Source organism: Muntiacus reevesi, chromosome 5 (genome assembly GCF_963930625.1).
Source record: "Muntiacus reevesi chromosome 5, mMunRee1.1, whole genome shotgun sequence".
Classification (NCBI taxonomy): domain Eukaryota; kingdom Metazoa; phylum Chordata; class Mammalia; order Artiodactyla; family Cervidae; genus Muntiacus; species Muntiacus reevesi.
The window spans coordinates 86,914,851-86,933,872 of record NC_089253.1 but is presented as its reverse complement, the minus strand read 5'-3'; the positions used below and the strand labels follow the sequence as shown (position 1 = coordinate 86,933,872).

The 19,022-nt window shown below is 38.0% G+C and overlaps 1 protein-coding gene across 5 annotated transcripts in view; it reads left to right on the top strand.

Moving 5' to 3' along the window:
* The window catches only part of TNFSF18 (TNF superfamily member 18), a 108,735-nt gene extending 90,628 nt beyond the window's left edge, over positions 1-18,107 (top strand). For 3 of the 5 annotated variants that reach the window (XM_065935723.1, XM_065935725.1, XM_065935724.1), the window contains exons 2-5: positions 8,215-8,415; positions 9,260-9,436; positions 15,016-15,046; positions 17,418-18,107. In XM_065935723.1, the coding sequence (XP_065791795.1) occupies positions 9,278-9,436; positions 15,016-15,046; positions 17,418-17,764 (537 nt within the window). In that variant the 5' untranslated portion in view covers positions 8,215-8,415; positions 9,260-9,277 and the 3' untranslated portion in view covers positions 17,765-18,107. Of the gene's footprint in view, positions 1-8,214; positions 8,416-9,242; positions 9,437-15,015; positions 15,047-17,417 lie in introns of those variants that run through there. The other 2 variants (XM_065935726.1, XM_065935722.1) reach the window with 2 other exon arrangements.
* The last annotated feature ends 915 nt before the right edge of the window (positions 18,108-19,022 follow it).

Genomic DNA, 19,022 nt, shown 5'->3' with positions numbered 1-19,022 from the left:
GTAAATAGAGCTTTTGATCTGTTATGCTTTTATACAAAGTTTTTTTTTATTTTAATAATAAAACATTTAGTTTAAAAAAAATTTCTTCATATCAAGTTACTTTCCCTTGCTGACAAATTTGTAACAGATGAAACAAGATTTTATTTAGCATATATTAAACCTTGGCATAATAAGATGTGTTATAATTAAGGTTGGTGATTCTAAGGTATGTCTATACTAATTAGATTAACAAACTTACACAGTCATATCAGGCATTAATTTAATATTCAGTATTTCTCAGATCACATGAACCTGAAATTTATTTAGGTTAGTTTCTCTTGTATTTAGAATTTGTTGATTTGTAAGCACTTATATTTCTTTAAGCCAGTTAAACAGAGCTCCTTTACAAATTAACTGCTTAAACCTGCTCCTTTGTGTCTCAAGGAAGCCTGGGAGATTTCAACTTTTCTACAAAGAGGAGGCAGGGGACACAAATAGGCCTTTACATTATACTAGGTGGTGTCAGCGCCGAGCGCAGGAGGAACAGGGTTATGCTTGGTTTCAACTTCAGATTCAAAAGTGTCCAAATTTTCTGCCATTTTCATTGCGTGTGAACAAGCAACTAAATAAGTACTTAAGAATTTTGGCTATTTTATTATGTGGTGGGAAATGAATAGAACTATAGTGTGTGTGTGTGTCTGTGTGTGTCTATGTGTGTGTGTCTGTGTGTGATGGTGGGTGGATTGTGTACAGAAACACACATGAAACTGTGTAACAGAAAAAATAAGTCATAAAGTATGGAGTGGCAAAGGCATGAAAGCTTACCAAGTATGTCACATTTTTATATACGGTTTTAGAGTTTGGAATGCACTTTACAAATTTTTTTAACAGATGAACTAATGCCCAAAGAGGTCCCGCCCCCCACCCCCCCCCACATGTTCTATGTCACATATGGTAGTTAAGTGAAAAGAATCAAACCCAGAATCTGGAAGCCTTGATGGCTTGGCTGAGCTTTTTGTCTCACCAAGGTGCTCCCCAGAAGCTTTTTCCTACCTCAAAATGTTGCAGAGCAGCGTTGCAAAATGTTGCATAAGCTGCCAAGTTCTTGCCTCCCCCTGTCCACTAGCTTTAAGTCATTGTATGAGACTGAGGTAAACAAAGGCAGGCTGGACTTGGAAAGACAGGAACCATTTCTCCTTTCCTTAGCTCATTCATTTCAGAAGTCCATTCCATGTTAGTTTTCTTGTCCCTTCATTCACTTGCAAACCACAAGCTTCATGTGTTCAAATAAATACAATTTTGATGATGAATTTACATATTTCCCACTCTGAACCTAAAAAGTGTCATTCACCTTGGTTGACTTTGAATCAGTATGGTCAAGTCATTATTATAGGCTGATCAAACTCCTACTTAAAAGACAGAAGGTGCTCAATCAAAGGCAGCTGTTCTTGATGCTGTGCTTGCTGTTAACATTGTTACTACCAGGAGAATATGCACACAAATCTTTGTGTTTTCAGCATATTCATGAATGATTCTAATAATTGTTGAAATTATCTGCCACCTTTACCACAATTACTGTCCTATCTATCTTCTCTTTAAGCCTTCTGGTACTTCTATTTTCTACATCGAAACTCAACTATCCCATCCTTGGGTTCCCACAACTTGACTTGGCTCTAAATTTCTCTTTTAATTAATACTCTATCTGACTCTATTATTACTCTCATCCTTCAGTTAATACAAGGGATAAAATTAAAAATAAATGTATGCTATATATATATGTGTGTGTGTGTGTGTGTGTATTTGTATTGAAGTATAAAGGGCTTCTTTTTCTCTTTTTGCTAAGAAAAATTGCTTAAGGAAATTTTTGGCTGGAAATAGTGTGGAAATAGCAAGTGCTATTTTTATCCTAATTTAAAATTTGATTTCAACTCCAGCTCCATCTGGAAACCTGAGTCATTTTGAGACTAAGAAGGAATAAAATAAAGAATTTGAAACTGAAGACAAAGCAAAAAATTGTGCCTGTTTGAAAAAGATAAAACGATTCAGTAAGAGCTTTTTCTTCAAAAGATATATTAGTAGATATCATATTCAGAAATGAAGAATCCTTAATGTTGTAAATTGTTTCTCACTGTAAAATCCTTCCACTACTAAAGCCAAGTTCAGGTACTTATTGATGCATCAAGACAGAATGAAAAAAATAGGTTTTAGAATTAGATTTGGATTTGAATTTTAGTAGTTTTGTGACTGTTTTGGTTTTGATTGGTCTTGTTCTTTATAATTTTCTTTTTTTATGGTTTATATTAGAAAACGACACTTGAGCAGCTGGTTCATGACATAATTTAGGAATTCATGAGATTAGGGACCAGGAGAGGATGTAAGAGGCTGTGTACGTGTTGGGTGGAGAACATCCCTACTTTCAGCCAAAGAGATTTCCCTGAGGCTTGCTGGGTGATGAAAGACCTGAAATAACTTAAGCCTTATCTTTCCAAATGCTTATAGCTAACTCTTTGGGGATGTTTACTCTTTATTTAGCAAATGGAAACTGCTTGCTACCTCAGCTGGCACAATTTCATCAAACAGCATTCCACAGCATTGTCTGTGATTCAGGTTTTTTTCCATTGGTTTATCAGCCTGAGCTTTCCTCTTTATAGTGGGACATCCCACTGTATTCAGTCAGGGCTGGAGTCATCAAACCAGATAGACGAGTTTGTTGGCCTGAGCAACTCCAGATGCCTTGGAAATTCTCACTTAGGAGATTGGGGAAGTTACATAAAGTCATTCCCTGAAAAAGCAGTAAGTGAAACTTGTTTTGAAATTGAAACATGTTTTCCACAGAGACTCAAATGTTAAAAAACCAGCAATTACCAGACAATGAATTTTTTAAGATCAGAGGTCTTATCATATTCTTTCTGATTTCTCCATTGCCAAGTAAAGTGCCTGAAACGCTGTCAAACTACACAGACACACATGCACACAAAATATATATTTATACATTGTACTATATAGCATACATAATATATATGTATACATCATGCTATATATAAATATAGCAAATTATCAGTATATAACAGTAAATTAACACAAATTTACTTAGCTTAGGGGAATGGGATATTATGAGGTCTTTTCATCTGGTAATGTGTCTTTAGATGTACCAGCCTAGTCATTGCCTCCTTTATAAACTTGCCCTTAACCTGAGTGAGGTCAGGTGTTTGGTTCTTATCCTCCTACATACTTCTCCCCATGTTGCTTTGTATATTGTCTCTTTCTCTAGCTACCTGTGAAAAGCAAACCAAACCAAAAAGCAGCAAGAAATTTGAAGATAAGGACTGGCCCTTTTCTATCAGTACTTAAGTTCTTAACATACTTGGTACATAGAAGGCAGTCAATAATGTTTTCTAAATGAATGAGGAGGATAACATCCTTTTGCTGTATTTTGGATTCATTTCATATATAAAAGTCAAACCCTGCCTTTACTCATGTAGGTTCTCAGTGCCAAAACCAACAAACCAAGCCTTGAGCCAGAGAATCTAAATTGGATGGTGTAAGACCAGTATTAAGAATGGGAAACCGGAAGAGGAAGTGTCCCATTAATTTCTGTATGAATATGTTACAGTTGGGTGCTGAGTGCAGTGAATGTGCTGACTGTTTTTCACTGGTGGAGTGTGTATGTGGTAGCTTGTCAAATGAAGAAAATAAGTTGAATTGTAAAGGGGAAAATACCTCCCCACTCCCTCCTCTGCCAGGGCTGCCCAAGAAATCCAGGAGATTTGGTGATGCTTAGTCTCAGGAATATTAAGACCCTCTTATTTCAATTAGTTTGATAGGTGAAATATAGTTCTCTGGTGATTCATTTGATACTGGGAAAGGTAGGCTTTAATACCAAATCCCTTTCATTATGGCTTCTGGGGTGGTGTTTAATGGTTTTAAATAGGAAGTATCATGCCATACTGCATAATGGAAAATTTATTTTGGTCTAGTTTCCAAGCAGGAAATAATCCTTTCCATCAAAATGTGTTTAAGATGCTTCACTTATGGCCAGAACACTAACACAATACTGGTTAGGCTAGAGAGAACTGCCCCCCGCCCCTCACACACACGCACACGAGACAACAAACCACTCACCTAAAGGACTCAGGCTAGACAGGGACCTACTACCTGACACATCCTTTCTCAAAGAATAGCGCTTAGGGAGAAAACTAGCACAGGAAGGCTTCCATGGAAATTGGTCAGTAGACTTGTTGCTTAAAGGCTGTACTTGAGTCAGTAAAACATAGACAAACAATGAAGAATTTGGTAAGGACTCCAAAAAAATGGACATGCAAAAACAGCACAGAACAAGACAATATGGGGTATAGAAGAGGGTCCCCAAGTCATGGAAGAAAAACATAGTTTTAATTCAAATTGTTTCCTAGGCCACCCTGGTTAGAGTTGTTATTAGTTCCTTAGAGAGTATGATCTGGAGATTGATATGTATCTTGTAGAATTTATTGTACATATAATATGTAAATATGTTTGTATATGTAAACATGTATTTCTATATATACATATGTATTTATTTATGTGTAGTGTTGTTGTTATTGAGTTGCTCAGTTGTGTCCTACTCTTTGTGACCTCATGGATTGCAGCATGCCCAGCTCCCATGTCTTTCACCATCTCCCAAAGTTTGCTCAGATTCATGTCCATTGAGTCGGTGATACCATCCAATCATCTCAACCTCTGCCACCCCTTTCTTCTTTTGCCTTCAATCTTTCCCAGCATCAAGGTCTTCTGTACAGAATTCTTTACAGAGTAGACATTTACCAGTCTTAACAGAGACTTGTTGCCTTCATAAAATTCCAAGTTTAAAACCATATTTATGTATCATGTCTGTTTATTTTCTATCATATATCATCTATGTGGAGAAGGAAATGGCAACTCACTCCAGTATTCTTGCCTGGGACATCCCATGGACAGAAGAGCCTAGTGGACAACAGTTCATGGGATTGCAAAAGAATAGGACACAATTTAGCAACTAAATAACGAGTCAGTCATCTATTTATGTAGTATCTTCAAGTCAACTGGGCCTTATTTGTCACAACAGTGAATACTCTGAAATCCACAGTAGACAAAATCAGTTGTGCAGTTGTGAATTCTGGCACATGGAATATTTCTGACTAAATATGCTACACCATACATTACCAGAAGCATAAAGCCATGGTAAATAGAGTACTGGCTTCCCTAGTGGCTCAAATGGTAAAGAATTCACCTGCAATGTGGCAGACCTGGGTTCAATCCCTGGGTGGGGAAGATCCCCTGGAGGAGGACATGGCAACCCACCCCAGTATTCTTGCCTGGAGAATCCCCATAGACAGAGGAGCCTGGGCTCCAGTCCAGGGGGTAGGTGGGCTACAGTCCATGGGGTTGCAAAGAATCAGACATGAATGAGCTGCTAAGCATGGCTTGGTGTATAGAGGGCATGTGGTAGGGAGTGCAGAACTCAGCAATATAGGATTTTGGAGAAATCTGATGTCTATATAATACTCTCTCACAGATTTCAATATGCATCCCACTCAGTTTACACAGCAACTGCTGGACAAATTTCAGCATCAGGAGAGGAATAAAGTGTTTTGGAGTCCAACACCTGGGGATTCAATCCTTGTTCTACCAGTGTGGGCAAATGATTCATGCTCTCGAATGTCAGTTTCATTATTTGTATATGTGGTGACGTTAACACAGGGTCGCTTGATATTCTAATGTAACTGTGCACAGAGAGGGCACATCCTAGGTGCCCAATTCATTTTAGTGTGATTCAGTCAATGACTGAACCATAGCCAAGTTTCTATGTATCTAATTCATTCTGAATTAAAAAGAACCATGAATATAAAGTTGCTTAATCAACTTTAATTTGTATGCTGTTTCTATTCTGAAAAATATAGAAAAATTTTTTTACTTGTTCTTCTGAAATTCCTCATTTTTCAGCTCTTGAATCAGACTACCAGATCCATTCAAAAGTTTGGTCTTTTGTCACTTGTTCACATTTTAAAATTTCTAACATTTATGTTATGCTTATACCTCAACTTTTACCACTCTCTCAAGAAAGAATTCCCTCCTTTCTCTGGTCAAACAATAATTTCCAACCTGTCTTCTCAACTATTTTAGCTCCTTTAGATCTTTGCTTGCTGACACTCTGTCTTTTAGCATTCATTTGGGTTTCTGCCCCCTATATGTACGGTTTAAATCCAGTTGGGCAGCAAATTACTTGACAGCTGTGCTTTTTTTTTAATACCTCTCAAAGCTCTTAGCACAGTAGTTGGCTGAGAGTAAATATTCAACATAGATCTGCTAATTGAACTTAATTAAAAAAATTCATTCCAAGTATCTGAGCTAGTGACAGGCCATAAATACAGAAGCTTCATGTGTTCAGTGTTCATTTTCTTCTTGTAGGATCCTGAGGTGTCGATTCTGAGAATTTGTAGCAAAAAGGTACCAATGCTGACTCATTAGAGTTTTGAAAGTCTTCCCTACTGCCACTTGTCCTAACCTGAAAGTTCTTCATTTTGGAAACTGTTTCGTGGAAAGAAGTCCTGGAATGTATTCTTTTATTTATTTATTTTTTTTGGAAGGAACAAACTGGATTATACTTTATTTCTGTCACTGTTTTGTTCTGTGACCTTGTGTACGTCTCTTTCTTTCTCGGGGCCTCATTTTCTCCTCTGTGGAATTAGTTGACTGAACTACCTATACTGGGTAGTTCTTTCTATCTCTCTTCTTTTAATAGGTCTCTTGCTCTTTTCTTGGTTCAAAGTTTAATTTCTTTATTTAAAAAATGCATTGAAATATAGTTGATTTACAGTGTTGTCTTTAATCACATTAAATCACAATTGAATCACAATTGAATCACAATAAAGTGATTCAATTACACACATATATACAAATATTTATATTCCATTGTTTTTACATTTTCTTCCATTATAGTTTATTACAAGGTATTGAGCATAGTTCCTAGTGCTTGGAATATATTCTTCTTGAGATAAGCATGTCATATTTTAAAAATTTGTTCAGAAGGTTGAAATAGGATATTTGAGAGTCTAATCTTGGTTAAGGGCAGAAGGAGCTGGATTATATTTGAAACAGTTCCTCATTTAAGGAAATATTTACTGAATTGAGTAAGCAGAGGCAATTCCAACTAAAATTTGGAGAGGAATCAGGAGAAGGAACAAATCAGAGAAGCAGAAAGGAAATAGTCTGCCTTTTCAGTAGTCAGTTTTAAATTCTGTGCTGATGTTTATGCCTTTCAGACATGATAAAGAGAAGAGTTGCATCAACTTCTTCTAGAGTCAGTTTATCATTCGTCTCTGAATCACAGCATCCAGGACAGAGCTACAAAACATTGCAGTATTGAAAAATTATTCCCATGTGACTCCGTGACTCTCTTCTTCAGAGATATCTGGGCCAACTTAAATTTGATAACTCCGTGAAAAATATTGCTGCAATTAGTGTGGTACTAAAAAAAAAAGGGTTACAAGACAGTATTTCTAGGCCCAGATCCCAACTCCACTGGCACCCAGTCATTAATGGTGTGATACATCTCTCAAAGTTTTTTTCTTTTTAAATTTATTTAGTTTTTGGTTGTGCTGGGTCTTTGTTGCTAAACGCGGGATTTCTTGAGTTGTGGTGACCAGGGGCTACTCTTTATGGTACAGTTTTCTCATTGCAGTGGTTTCTCTTGTTGTGGAGCTGGGCTCTGGGCAGGCAGGCTTCAGTAGTTGCTGCTCCCAGGCTCTACGGTGTGGAGCACAGTAGCCGCAGCACAGAGGCTTTAGCTGCTCTGCAGCATGTGGAATCTTCCCAGACCAGGGATTAAACCCATATACCCTGAATTGGCAGGTGGGTTCTTATCCACCATATGTGCTAGTCGCTCAGTTGTGTCCTTCTCTTTGCAACTCCGTGGGCTGTAGGCTGCTAGGCTCCTCCATTCATGTGATCTTCCAAGCAAGAATACTAGAGTGGGTTGTCATTTCCTTCTCCCTTATCCACTGTACCGCCAGGGAAGTCCTCAAGTTCTCTTATCCTTAGCATCCTCTTTCAGAAATGAGGATGTTCAATAGGCTTTTCCCCTAATTTAAAAACAAAACAAAACAAAACTTTGATTCTTAGAAATTCTTTCTTCAAAATATTTTTTACCTACTTTTATTTGAAAGAACATCAGATGAATTACACCTTATGGTAAATATTTTAAAAATCATTCTTTTCTAGGGTTTCATAATTGATTCAGTCTTGACAACATCTCTCAGAAGGGTGAAGAGAGAAGCACTTATGGAACACTTCTTAGCCAAAACTTTACATCTCTTTCATTCTCAGAAAAGCCTTATGAAGTGGACATTTTCTCCATTTTACCATGAAGGAAATGAAGAATATGCTGATGGCCACTGAGCAGATAAGAGCTTCCTCTCTCAGGTCTGTCTGGTTTAAAACCCCTTGTTCTTTCTAGCACATAATCCTGACGTTATGTGTGTGTGGGGGGGAGGTGAGGGGAGAAGGCAGGTATTCCATTTAACAGATGGAAAGACTGAGTACAGAGAACCAGGAGACTTCCTCAATTTTGCAATAAATCAGTATTTTTGATTCCAGGATGAAAGTTTCAGGTTTTTGGAATAGAGTGTAAGCTCAGATTGGAGGACAGTGTGCAAGAAAATATATTTTTATGATAATTTGATTTCTATTTCATGCCAGCATTGAATTTTGTTTCAAAATGGTGAGGTATAAAAGAATTAAGCTTGAGGTATTGACATTTAAAAAATTAAATTCTAGTAATACACTTGGTGTTTTCTAGAGATTATCTTTGAATGAACACATTTTATGCCCTAGAAATCCATGAAACTATTTTTTTCAAACCATGCATCCCAGCCTCCCTAATCTACTGCCTCACACATATACATTTGGAGTATAATAGGGCTTAATCTTGAACTTTATTTTTTCCTTTCAAAAAGTAATTATCTGGAAATAATTTGTAATACTGCCCAGTTCCGTAGTTGTTCTTGCTTTAGGAAATAATATTTTCCCCTTTTAACTTCCCTCGTTTTCTTCTTTTAATCCTCTGTGTTTGTATTGGCTTTTAGCCCTGTGCATTGGGCCTAGTGCCAAGTGAGAGTCAGCACTTAGCCTGGAAGAATCATTTTCCAACACACCGCATCAGGAGGAAAACCCCGCCTCTTACACCCACTACTAATTAGCATACTATTCTACAAAACTGACTCCCTGCACCATGGGCTCATCACTTGTGAATTTCTGCTTTCCACAGCTCTCATTCCTGCAGAGAATGAGTTTGAGCCACATGGAGAATATGCCTTTAGGCCACTCAAGTCCTCAAGGAGCACAGAGACCGTCCTGGAAGCAGTGGCTCCTCTACTCTACAGTCATTGTTTTGCTATTACTTTGCTCCTTCAGTGCACTAATCTTTACTTTTCTTCCACTCAAGGTAAGGAGACAGCAGAATCTAAGGTTACAATTTATTGTACTCCTCTTTTCTTTTGTTAAATCTAGTTGTTAGCATTGTCACTCAATATTGTTAGAGCTTTGAAGAAAGAGACATGTAAGGTAAGTAATAGATGGTGTAGTCTATCTTTCAGAAATGCACTGAACTGGGAGTAAGAAGATGCGAATTCTGGGTTTAGGTCTCTCAATAACTAGCTGTATGCATTTGAAAGACATCTAATCTTTCTGGTTCTCAGTTTCTTCATCTGAAAAATGGTGGTAGGGAAATGGATTTGTTCATCATCATGTCCCTTCTAGCTATAAAATACAGTGATTAATAATTTATCTAAGGGTGGTATAGAACATAAAGGGAGTCAAGAGGTGGGCAATGACTTAGGTCTACATTGATCAGGGAAGGCTTCATGGAGGGAGGAGGAAGTACTTTCTTTTTTGGGAAGCCCCTGATGCTTATCAGGAATTTCCCACTGAGCTCCACTCCAAATTTTGGGTCTAGTGAAGGGAATGGAGATTCATTAGATTCTTAGTAGAAGTTTTTTCTGACTATTGTTTACACAGTGCTGATCAGAAGAAAATAAATGCCTTATTTAATTTAGGATTTAGCCAATTCCTGGGTACATCTGAAACCAGTGACTGCAGAAAAATTTTTCTAAGGGACAGGTTGACCAGTTAAGATTTCAAAGACATGGTTCTACCACTAAAGATATTTGAAAGCAATTGAGAGAAAAAGAGACACAGATGTACAGAACAGACTTTTGGACTCTGGGAGAAGGCGAGTGTGGGATGTTCTGAGAGAACAGCATTGAAATAAGTATACTATCAAGGGTGAAACAGATCACCTGCCCAGGTTGGATGCATGAGACAAGTGCTCAGGGCTGGTGCACTGGGAAGACCCAGAGGGATGGGATGGAGAGGGAGGCGGGAGGGGGGATCAGGATGGGGAACACATGTAAATCCATGGCTGATTCATGTCAATGTATGGCAAAAACCACTACAATATTGTAAAGTAATTAGCCTCCAACTAATAAAAATAAATGGAAAAAAAAAAAAGAAAGAAAACAATTGAGAAAAGACACAGAAGGAAACAGTACAGAGAAGATGCTGATGTTAACCTAGGGCAAGCAGAGCTTTGGCCAAGGTTTTATACAGTAGCCCATTAGTTTGTATTTTATAACTGTACACAATGGTGTACGAGAGAGGAATTTGTGACCACATCCCCCACTGTTTCAAGGAATGTTCCAAGGAGACCTCTGAACTCTCTGGACAGTGAAACTTTGAGCAGGAAGAAAAAAAAGTTGTTAGGAATTCTTTGTTTCAATTTCTGAAGAAAGGGAAGGGTGAGAATAGCAACAACTTAAATTTGGAAGTGCCTTTTCCTTCTCAAAACCACTGCACATCCTATTAGCCTGATGACATTGAAAGACATAGGGTAGGTTTCCTTTGTCATCAGTTCCTGCATGTGACTGGGGACTCGGTGCCTGGGAGAGAAGAGAAGTGCCTTTCTCAGAGGCACACAGCTGCTCTTGCAAAGGGAAGGAGGAGGTCTCACACCCCCAGAGGCATTTAGGACACCTCTTGCCAACGTTGAACTTGATGAATCCCCTGTGTCTGAGCTCTTATTTCTGGGATTCCCTCTCCTAGACAACTTGCAGCTACCCAATGAAAGGTTCTGCCTCTAAAGAAACAGCCCAGAGTTTGTTCCAAATTTGGGGAATTTTGAAAAGTTTTCAGGATATTGTCCTGACAGGGTGCCATGGAGGCTTTGTTCCCATGGGAAAAGTCAATGACTGGCTGATGGTATAATATTAGCTCCCATGTTCCACTTTCCTGCACTTCTCTTTCCCTATTGGCCACAGATTAGTATTTTTGGAAAAGAAGACCGAATGACTGTGGGTGATGAGTCATTATGAGGTAGCCACTTCCACCTCCTTATAATGCTCCATGACCTTGGAGTTTACATTGTTTTAGTCTCCACTCTGGTTATTGTATACAAAATCCCACTTTCCAGCCTCTCTAGGCACTAATTCAAAAAGTGTTAGACAGGAAGACTCAGATCTTTTTAGACCAACAGAAATTTCCAAATTTCCATGGGAGGATTCTTTTTTTCTTTCTTCCCTTTCTTTCAGAAGACATCTCACTGAAAGAATCAGTTATGAGCCCAAGGAGATGGTTTCCCCCCCAACATGAAAATAACTTCACAGAAATTATCTCTTAAGAAACCAAACGTTCACCAGTCCAGGTTCGATTCATGAGACAGGGTGCTCAGGGCTGGTGCACTGGGATGACCCTTAGGGATGGCATGGGGAGGGAGGTGGGAGGTGGGGTTCAGGATGGGGAACACAAGTACACCCATGGCTGATTCATGTCAATGTATGGCAAAAACCACTACAATATTGTCAAGTAATTAGCCTCCAATTAAAATAAATAAATTAATTTAAAAAAATAAAAAATACCTTCACAGCAAAAAAAAAAAAAAAAGAAACCAAATATTCAGGAGAGTCCCCTGCTTCAGTGAAACAAAGGATACTTTCAAAAGGGGAAGTTTTGTGTGTACTCAAAAGCAGAGTAGATTCTATTTCCAAATGATGATTTGATTAGATTTGGTTTGGAGAAATAAAGTTTACTTATTAACCCAATTACATAAATCTGAGCTTAAATCAAAATGGGGTTACAAGAGCCAATGATCCTTCTAAGCAAAAATGAATTAACTAAACAGGACTCATATACTGCTTTATAGGTGGATATTTACTCCTTCCAAACATCACCAGGATTAGAAATACAAACTGCTCTGGAGCGGTAGGGGTGAGACTTTTGACTCAGATAGGCTGTTTGGATCTCAGCCTGGCCTTTTTTCAGCTGCGTGACCTTGGGCTAGTTACATAATCCTCCTACTTCTCATTTCCTCTTCTGCAAATGAACATGTTATCTCAGAGTTGTAGTAAGAATTAAGAGACAGTACAATCCTGACCCATAATAGGCATTTAGTAGATAGTAGTGATTCATATTTATATCATTAATGACTTTACAGTGAAGATAAAGACTTAACAAAATGGGTATTCCTTGCTTATCTATTCTACTGCCTCAACCAAAGAGTGTGTCTCACTGCCAAATAGAGGATTTTAGTGATCAGACAGATTTTCACTTGTGACAATAATGACATAATATCACGATGGTGGTTTCTGTAGTTCTAAATGGACATTACAGCAGCCCACAATGTAACTTGTGACAATAATGACATAATATCACAATGGTGGTTTCTGTAGTTCTAAATGGACATTACAGCAGCCCACAATGCAGTATCCAAGATTTGGCAATTAATTTGTGTGTGGCCTTAGGTTTCTTCGCACACTCTTTAGACATGAGAGTAGACAACACAGATGTTATCAATGGCACATTTTTGGGCATGATTTTATATTTAGATTGCTACTCAATTGCTTCATGTGTTGATATGTGTCTTTCTAGAAAGGCGATAAACTTTTTAAGAAGCAATGATGATAGGTGACATTAGTTTCTCTTGCTTACAATGCTAGTATAATGTATAGGTACATAAAGTTTTGTTTCATTCTTCATTATAATCAACATCATTATCAAAACACTAATACTTAATGAGCAGGACAAGACAGAATATCTGGGCAAAATCCTTTATGAGACTTAACTCATTTAAACCCATAAACAACCTAAGTGGACTAGGTACTGCTATTTTCCCCATTTTATAAATGAGAAAATTGAAATTAAGGGAGTTCCTATCACATGGGTTAAACAAAATGATATTTCAGCATGTCTTCTAAGAAACTCTATCAACAAAATATTATTGACTACAATTCCAATATGTATGCTAACTGCTAAGTCTTATACAGGTTCTAATATTTCGTATATTAAAAAGATACACAATATAAACATTTCTAAAACAATTGAAATAGTATTATAGTAATTTGATAAATGTTTATTTTCTTAATCTTAGTTTAACACTTTTTAATACAAGAAATTGAAAGTTATAGTCTAAGTTAATTTACCTTGATTTATGGTCTTGAATGTCATAACTGAAAAATCACCTCATGAAGAAATATAGATCAAAATGGAAGACTGCATCTTTGAGTATGCATACCGTTATGACACTAAATTTTAAGTCCATCATTCAATAGTGCAAAGTTCCTTTTTAAATAACGTAAAAGTCCTTCACTCCATTCATCATTCTTTTTCCTTCCTTAGACAACTTAAATTCCATAGTTCATAATTAAAATCCTTGCCAAGGTGGCCTTTCCTTCTGAGTCTCCTTTGTGGGTTCTTTATTATTCCCTGACCCCTACACACTGCAATATCCCAATACTCTTTCCTATCTATAATCACTGATTTGATGCTCTTATACAGACTCATATCTTAACTCACCATGCAGAAGCTGAAGACTCCTAAATTAATTTTTTTTTTTTTTTAAGAACTCCTTAAATTCCATCCTTATAGATCCAATTGCCTTCATGACACTCCTACCTGGGTATCTAATACTCATCACAAACCTGACATGTCCAAAAAATGAGCTCATGATTCTTTTCCCCCAATTTACTCCTCTTAAATCTTGCTCATTTCAGTCATTAACAGTGTTATCTTTCTAATTGCTCAGGCCCAGATTTTGGTGTCATCGTTGTCTCCTTTTCTCATCTATGTCCATGTCAGGAACTCCTGTTCACTCAATTTCCAATCACTTACCACCATCTGCACAGCTAGTACCTTGGTCAGAGGCACCATGCTTTCTTGCCTAGATGCTTACACTGATCTCTTACCTTGTCTCACTGCTTTTTCTCTTGCCACTCTTTAATGTATTCCTAGCATAGCAGCCAGAGAAATCCTATAAAAAAATTGGCATCCTGTTTAAGTTCAAAAGTCTCTTAAGCAGTTTGCTGCAAGGAAACCAATGAACCTTGGCCCCCCCGCCCCAAATGTTTGTGGATATACCTTATCTTACTACTAAGTATCTTAAAGCCTTTAGTATTAAAATATCTGTATTTATAAAATCAACCACACTGATAGCTTCCTGTGGCATGTAATTTGTGTTGCAAGATTTTGAAACAGATCTTCTCAGGGTTATCTCAGTTACTATTGTGATGCATGATTATCACTCTGAAACATTAATAAATATTTTTATAGCTTAATTTTTTATTTAAAATAAATATAAATGGGAATTGTTAGTTTCTTTTCACATGCCAGTGGATCATCTTATGCAGTCACTGGGGTGCAGAGACATATAGAAAATTTCTATAGCCCAAGAGGAGGAGCATCCAAGATCAAATAGTTGTCCTGTAGGTGGAGATTAGGTGGGTAGAAGGAGTTAACTTCTTCCTAGAAGACCCAAGCTGTGTAGTGAAGACCTAGCTGTGTAATGAAAGGTAGAGGAAGGAGCCATTCATCTGTAAAGGAAAGCAGAGAGATCCAAAACAGGGTGGAGGGAGGGATTTTTTATTTTTTTAATGTGGTTAGGGCAGAGAAGTCTGCTTCAGGAATCCGAGCCTCTAAATAATCAAGAAAACTGTGACACTGTCACCATCCTGACCAATTCCTCTTCTTCCCCTACAGACTGCCCAGGGACCCTGTGTAGCGAAGTTTGGTGAGTAACCTGTCTCACAGAGGATGAGATGGTTGGATGGCATCACCGACTCAATGGACATGAGTTTGAGGAAATTCTGGGAGTTGGTGATGGACATGGAGGCCTCGCATGCTGCAGTCCGTGGGGTTGCATAGGGTCAGATACGACTGAGCGACTGACTGAACTGAACTGTCTTATAGGCCTCCTTTTTACTTTTCTTACTATTTGCTGCAAAAGGCAAGCTCCAGTGCTAAGAAAGGATGCATTCTATTTTAGTTATCCTACAGCTACTGTTTTTAACTGCTAATCATGTATTGTAGTTGTCTAGGAGCTGAGGCTTCAGCTCTGTTTTTAATTGTTTTAATAAACACAAGTTTCAGATTTCTACAACTTTTCCCTGGGACAGACTCAGAGACCTTCTCACATTTCCCATATTGCTAGTGTCCACTAGAGTGAGTGTAGGGGCAATTTTTGTTTACAAGTGTAAAGATGAGAAATGAGAGGGGAGTGGTCCCTTCTCTGCTCCTTTTACCTCTCCTCTTAGCTCCTGAGTCACTTTCCTTTATAGTGACCTGGTACTTGCTTAGAAGACACAGTAAAGTTTACAGTTGAGCCTTTGGGTAGTTTTTTAGTATACACACAAAATTAAAAATGAATACATTTGGGGTTGTTTACTGGTTTAAGATCAAACACCCATTTTCCGCTGAGAGCAGACCACTTCTAGAGTCAACTTTAATTCCTGTTTTACTGCACAGCACAGCAAGGTTTCCTTGACTTGTGAGAATAGGGAATCTCATTTTACTTGTCTCTGCCTTTTTGATTTGTTGTTTTTCTAGTAAATGGAGTTAAATTCCTCATGTTATGTTTGAAATACCTTCTTGTTGTGGTAAAAGTTGAGAAATTCAACTTTAAAGTTGAGAACCCCCATCACAGATTTAAATATGAAAACCAGTGATACTTCTTCCTGGTGACTTGCCTATTACCTATTACGTGGTCAAGCAGGGAGAAATTTACTGGGCTCTGGATTTAGTGGAGAAACAGGGAGACTTTGCTTTCTGCTTTAATGATCTCTCCTTCATTCTCCTTCAAGCCTTCTATCAGTTATTTATACATAAAGAAGAATTTAAGCCAATGTGTTATCTCTTTTAGTATATTTTTTTTTATCAAGGTTTCTTTCTAATTATTTGACAAAGGCTTTGCCCCCATTACAAAAATTATATATAACGTTAGAGAACACGCCAGATAAGTATTGCACATTCTGGGATTCTGAAATTACATCTTTGTATAAAAACAATGAACATTAGGAAAATATGTAAATTCCATAAATACCAAAGTCTTGATCCTTTTCACCTCCCCTGTGATAGCAATAACCTAAGGATACTTCTATTTAAACAGTCAAATAATTTCCACACATTAACTCATTAGTTTACCAGTAGCTATTTGGTGAAGATTTGGATAATGGTATCTCAAGTGAATCTTGAATGACACGTACCCATAAGCTGAAGTGCCATTATTTAGACACAATACACCTAATTCAGCATATACTGGGTAGTAGGAACTCCTTTTGGTGCTGAAGATACAGCTATGGACAAAATAAAGGAGTATTTGATTTCCCTGGTGGCTCAGATGGTAAAGCATCTGCCTACAAGGCAGGAGACCTGGGTTCAATCCCTGGGTGGGGAAAATCCTCTGGAGAAGGAAATGGCAACCCACTTCAGTACTCTTGCCTGGAAAATCCCATGGATGGAGGAGCCTGCTAGGCTACAGTCCATGGGGTCGCAAAGAGTTGGACACAACTGAGCAACCTCACTTTTCCTTTTTCCTCAAATATGTTATACTCAAGTAGGTATAAGATTGATAATACATGAATAACTTAATTTATAATAGGCTAGATGGTGACAACTTCTATGAAGAAAACTAAAACAAGATAGAGTGACAAGAAAGCACTATTTTAAACAGATTGATGAGCAGGCCTCATTGATAAAGTGATACATAGTATATAGTATTGATACAGAAAAACATGAATATGCATTCCTGGACTGCCAACTCTGGTCATCACCATCCTAGTGTGTCATTCCTTTCTTCTTCTTTTTACTTCACAGATATCGATTGACAACTGATACAGTGCCACCTAAAACTTAACCCATTTCCCTATTCCAAACTTATTTTCTTAGAGCCCTCCAAGCAAGAGAGAAACTTAGGCAATTTCTTCAAAGATAGGGAGTGGGTTTGGAGAGAACTAGTATAAACCCTTCCTATAAATAGAAAAGAACTATAATCATGAATGATGAAATAATTAAATAACTATGCTTTGCTATTTTTTCTCCCGCCCACCCCATTCCCCACCTCCCCATTCCCCACCCCCGCCCCCACCCTTATAAATATCTTGTAGGACCATTACCTTCAAAATGGCAAATGCCCTCTCCTGAGCCTTCTTGTGTGAATAAGACAGCTGACTGGAGGCTGAAGATACTTCAGAATGGTTTATATTTAATTTATGGCCAAGTGGCTCCCAATACAGCCTACAAGGGACGAGCTCCTTTTGAGGTGCAGCTGCGTAAGAATGAAGACCCCATACAAGCTCTAACCAACAACTCTACGATCCAGAATGTAGGAGGGGCTTACGAATTCCACGCTGGAGATGTCATAGACTTGATATTCAATGCTGAGCATCAGATTCTGAAAAATAAGACATACTGGGGGATCTTTCTACTTGCAAATTCCCATTTCATCTCCTAGAGACTTGATTCAGTCTCCTCGTCTTCTTCAGCACTTGCAGAGACATCAGTGCATAGGCTGGACAAGGAAGATTTTCAGTCTCTACAGTTCATCTGAGTATATAAATCAACAGAAACAGAACTCCTTGCATGTGAATTTTCTTTTCTCATGCCTGTCTGAATGAGACTCAGAAGAAGGACAAAAGACATTTGGTAACCCTTGATGTTAGATTAGCAAAGACAGTTTTATTAGTTCATGAAATGAATATGGGTGGCTAGAGGACAGAATCTTCTCCAAGTGTCTTTGTCTAACCCTTGAATCTCTGGGTAGAAAAATGAAGTCTTGTCTTGTGTGCAGAAAAGATCCAGGGCAGTAGCCTTCCCTTGTTCTCATATTCTTGGACTGTGGATTGCTTGACTTCATTCTTCCCATATTCCTATCTTCTGAGACCCTTCTAATAAAAAGTAGTCAGACTTGGAGGGTGGCCACTGCTATGGCAGCAATACCCCACTTTACATCTGATGGTATGAGGGGACAGAGACACCTCTGGAGAACTATTGGGACAGAGACACAGGTGGCATTAGAATGGGATGCACTTTATTTGGGAATTTTTCTTAATTTAATCACACTCAGGATGCTTGGTGCTTTATAAAAACAGCTGGTCAAAAGGGTCATTCTGAACCTTTACATAGGGCTTCATGAGAACTTGTTTGTCTATGTGCCTAAACATGGCTGATGGTAAAGAAAGATTAATCATTACTAATCATAAGATTTAACCATAGAAATTGATATTACCAGTACTGTATTTTTTCATGTCATGATTCTGGCTGGCTAGGCAGTTTACAAAGTACTTTCATATATCACATGGCAACTCTAGAAAGTTAACAGGGCAGATATTTTGGCACAATTTTAACATTGAGAATATGGAGGCAGGTGGACCATAGGTAACTTGCTTCACCCCACAGAACGAGTGATTAACAAGGGGCCTTGGGTTTCCCACTGTATCACACTATTTTAGCTTTAGGGTTGGTGTTTCTGCTCTCATGTTGGATGTCTATGAAGTTTAGCAGATTAGATCTTCAAGGGGTATATATTCCCTTGGCAGATAGAGGGAAGCTACACCAGTGCCTTCCTTTCTCAACACTTCTTTTCCTTTCCTTACCTGGAATCGGGAGCGTGGGCTGTTGCTCAGGACTGACTTCAACCAAACTCCCTTCCTCACTTTGTAAAGCCTGTCTTGGTCAAATGTATTAAGTTCCAAAAATAATGAATAGCATTA